Below are 3,060 nucleotides of genomic sequence, written 5' to 3' on the forward strand. Positions count from 1 at the left end.
TCCGCTGGGGGCGGAATTGCTGGGCGAACCCGCCTTTCTGTTTGCTACTTAAGGTCCTGCGGCACGCAGAGCTGTGCAAAGCACGCATCTGTCTGATCGTTCCCCTCTGGCCGACGCGCGACTGGTGGTCCTATCTGACTCAAGACGGGAAGTGGTTTGCGCCTTGCGTCCACGGCCTAAGAGAGCTGGGCAAGGCGTATGATCTTTTCCTGCCAGGGTCTTCGGGAAACGAGGTCCCAAAAGGGTCCGCTAACTGGCTATCGCTCGCACTTCTCATCGATTTCCAAACACCTTCCCCGCGCCGGATCGCTGTGCCCCCCGACCCTTATGCCCCCCGGTTTTCACAGGAATAAGGGCACGCGCGCAGACACTGCTTGGCCAGGTGCCCTTGGACGCTAACCCAATGATCGGGGATCTAGCTCTGGCGTTGGCAAGCCAGGCGCACAAGGCGCGAGCTAGCAGCACAGTCGCCCAGTACAAGGAGCCATGGCAGGAGTTCCTAGATTGGGCAGAGCTACTACACATTCGGGCGAGCGACATCTACGACATCAGGCCAGAGATAGTGGCCATGTACCTGATGCACGTCTACCAAACCGTGCAAGCGGATGAAGTAGGTCCGGGTCGCGTCGCGGGAGCGAGCGCCACTATTGCCTGCCATTTCTTTCTCGCGGGCCGCCCCTCACCAACGGAGCACCCAGCATGCAACCTCGTTCGGGACCTGGGCAGGCGCACACTGCAAGGGAAGAAGCTGCACAGGGAAAGCATGCAACCAGAGCATGTCCGCATGTTGGCCGCTCACTTCGCTGGGCCGGATGCCTCACTGCCAGACCTGATGATGGTAGCGGCCATATCGGTTATGTTCGCGGGTTTCCTGAGGTTCAACGACCTAGCCCACATCTCCGTCAAGTCTGATCTGCTCACCCTGCACGACACTCACATGGCCATCACACTGCCTAGGTCCAAAACGGACCAGGAGGGCAAAGGGCAGACCATCCGGATTGCGCGCGTGGGGGGCGTGGCCTGCCCAGTGGGCTTGACAGAGAGGCTGCTGGCGCTTGGTAACTATGTCCGTGTCCCCAGTTCCCCCGTGGAGGATGTGGTCCGCTGCTGCGCAGGGTTAAGGCGACACAGCAAGGCCACCAGCTGCAGCAGAGGACCGGCTCTGTTCAGTCACCGATCCCCAGCCTCAGCTATACCTCCTTCCGGGAGAAGCTCGCTGCCATGTGCAGCGCCGTGGGCATCAAGCGCGGCATCATGCCACACTCCATGCGCATCGGGGGAAACAGCGCGGCAGCAGCCAGAGGGGTATCTGAAGAAGCCCGCAAGGCCCACGGTCGCTGGAAGACGGACGCAATGGTGCAGCTATATACCCGGCTGGAAGACGATGCCGCACTGGAAACCACGCGCAACCTGGGCCTCGCCTGAGTCAGAGGGCCCCTCCTGCTATCTTTTCTGTCTGCAGTAGTGTAAGGCCCTTGGCAGCCCCGGTTTCGCCTCGCCCTGTCCTATCCGGCACCCCGAACGCAACCGTACAGCAAGCCATGAAGGCTATAGGACATAATTGTAGCTTAGATGCGGCAGGAGCAAAGCGAGTATAGCCTCTAAGCTAGGTTATGTACGGCAGCCGTATGGCTTGCTGAGAATTCGAATTTACTATTTCAGCTGACAGCTCCAAAGTTCCGGCATTCTGCCTACACTATTGGAGCTTATTATTATTGTTGCTCTCACTTCCCCCCCCCCCCGCCCTCAGTGTCCCTCGTTTATAAGCGGCAGGCTCGGCCCAGTTGGAGACCGGTGATTAGGCAGTCCCCTCGGAGCGCCAGACGCACAGCTGTACAGCGATTACCGCACGGCAAATAAGTGCCTATAGAGTATCGTTGCGCGCTAGGAATGTCGCCTGGCCAGCCCTGCTGGCCAGGGTGTGGTTCGTGCGTCGCTGACGCTTCAGGTTTGCCCTCGGGGCGGGTGACCAGTGGACGCAGTCATTAATGCTGCGTTTAGTTGTCTAGTGCCGTGCGTCAGTTTCTTTCGGCCGTGCCGGTGTGGCCGCGCTGGACAGCGCTGCGTGCGCTCAGACCGCGCCGTGTGGCGCTAGACCGCGCTTCGGCGCACACGCGCCCTGGCGCTCCGAGAGCAGCAATTAGTACTCTGCAGTAGTGTAAGGCCCTTGGCAGCCCCGGTTTCGCCTCGCCCTGTCCTATCCGGCACCCCGAACGCAACCGTACAGCAAGCCATGAAGGCTATAGGACATAATTAACGGCTGGCGCTCTCGGTTCGGGCATATGCGCCGTTGCGCCGGCGGTTGATCTGTTGATTCCTTGCCATGTGTTGAAGCGCAAAGATTCATTCTTTGGAAGCTAGGGAGGAGGAGCTGAGGGTATTAACCTTTTGCATATGTCTTTTTCCGTGATGCATGCATCGACCCATCGATATTCTTAGCGACTAAGGAACGGTATCTGGAACGCCGGTCGTGAATTATTGTGGATTATTAAGGCTATGTCCGCTGTTTCACTTCCTCTAAGGCTTTCGGTTGGTGGCGTTATTATCCGGTGATCAGGAGGACGATGCGATGTTGTCGCGCTTGCTGGGCAACACGCTGTGTATTATGTGTTGGTAAGCATTACCGAACCCCCGGATACCCGACCCGTTCACGGGAGGCGGCGTAACCCCCCGCCCTGGGTAGGTCAAGGTCCGTTGCCAGTTTGGCCTTGCATGCCCTGACTTGCTAGGCAGGTGGGTTGGGGGTATTGGTAGATACTGCTGCCGGTATTGTTGGAACTGTGCGTACGTAGGCACTCTCGGCGACCGTGAGCTGTATGTTTGTATGTACGTACTTATTCTGTATGCATGTCTGTATGTCATACATGCTAAAATTGAAAAAATGGCAGCAGGCTAGGACAGCTTCTCCCGGCTCGTTGGGCTGCTCCTCACCTGGCGGCTACCCGTCCCTGATCAGAACGGTGATCAGAACTGTGATTCTTGTAATGGACAGTTGGAGGACTGCGTCGCGTGGGGTCTCGGGTCTCGGGGGGGGGTGCAAGCCCGACTGTACAACATGCA

General features: G+C 58.4%; 1 protein-coding gene across 1 annotated transcript in view; it reads left to right on the top strand.

The window, feature by feature from the left end:
• The window catches only part of VOLCADRAFT_106548 (uncharacterized protein), a gene marked incomplete at its 5' end in the record, with an annotated part of 5,592 nt that extends 3,339 nt beyond the window's left edge, over positions 1-2,253 (top strand). Inside the window, 2 exons of the mRNA XM_002954773.1 lie at positions 348-1,027; positions 1,081-2,253. Coding sequence (XP_002954819.1) covers positions 348-1,027; positions 1,081-1,425 — 1,025 coding nt within the window. The 3' untranslated portion in view covers positions 1,426-2,253. The remainder of the gene's footprint in view (positions 1-347; positions 1,028-1,080) is intronic.
• Between the last annotated feature and the right edge of the window lie 807 nt (positions 2,254-3,060).

Source organism: Volvox carteri, assembly GCF_000143455.1.
Source record: "Volvox carteri f. nagariensis unplaced genomic scaffold VOLCAscaffold_46, whole genome shotgun sequence".
Lineage (NCBI taxonomy): Eukaryota > Viridiplantae > Chlorophyta > Chlorophyceae > Chlamydomonadales > Volvocaceae > Volvox > Volvox carteri.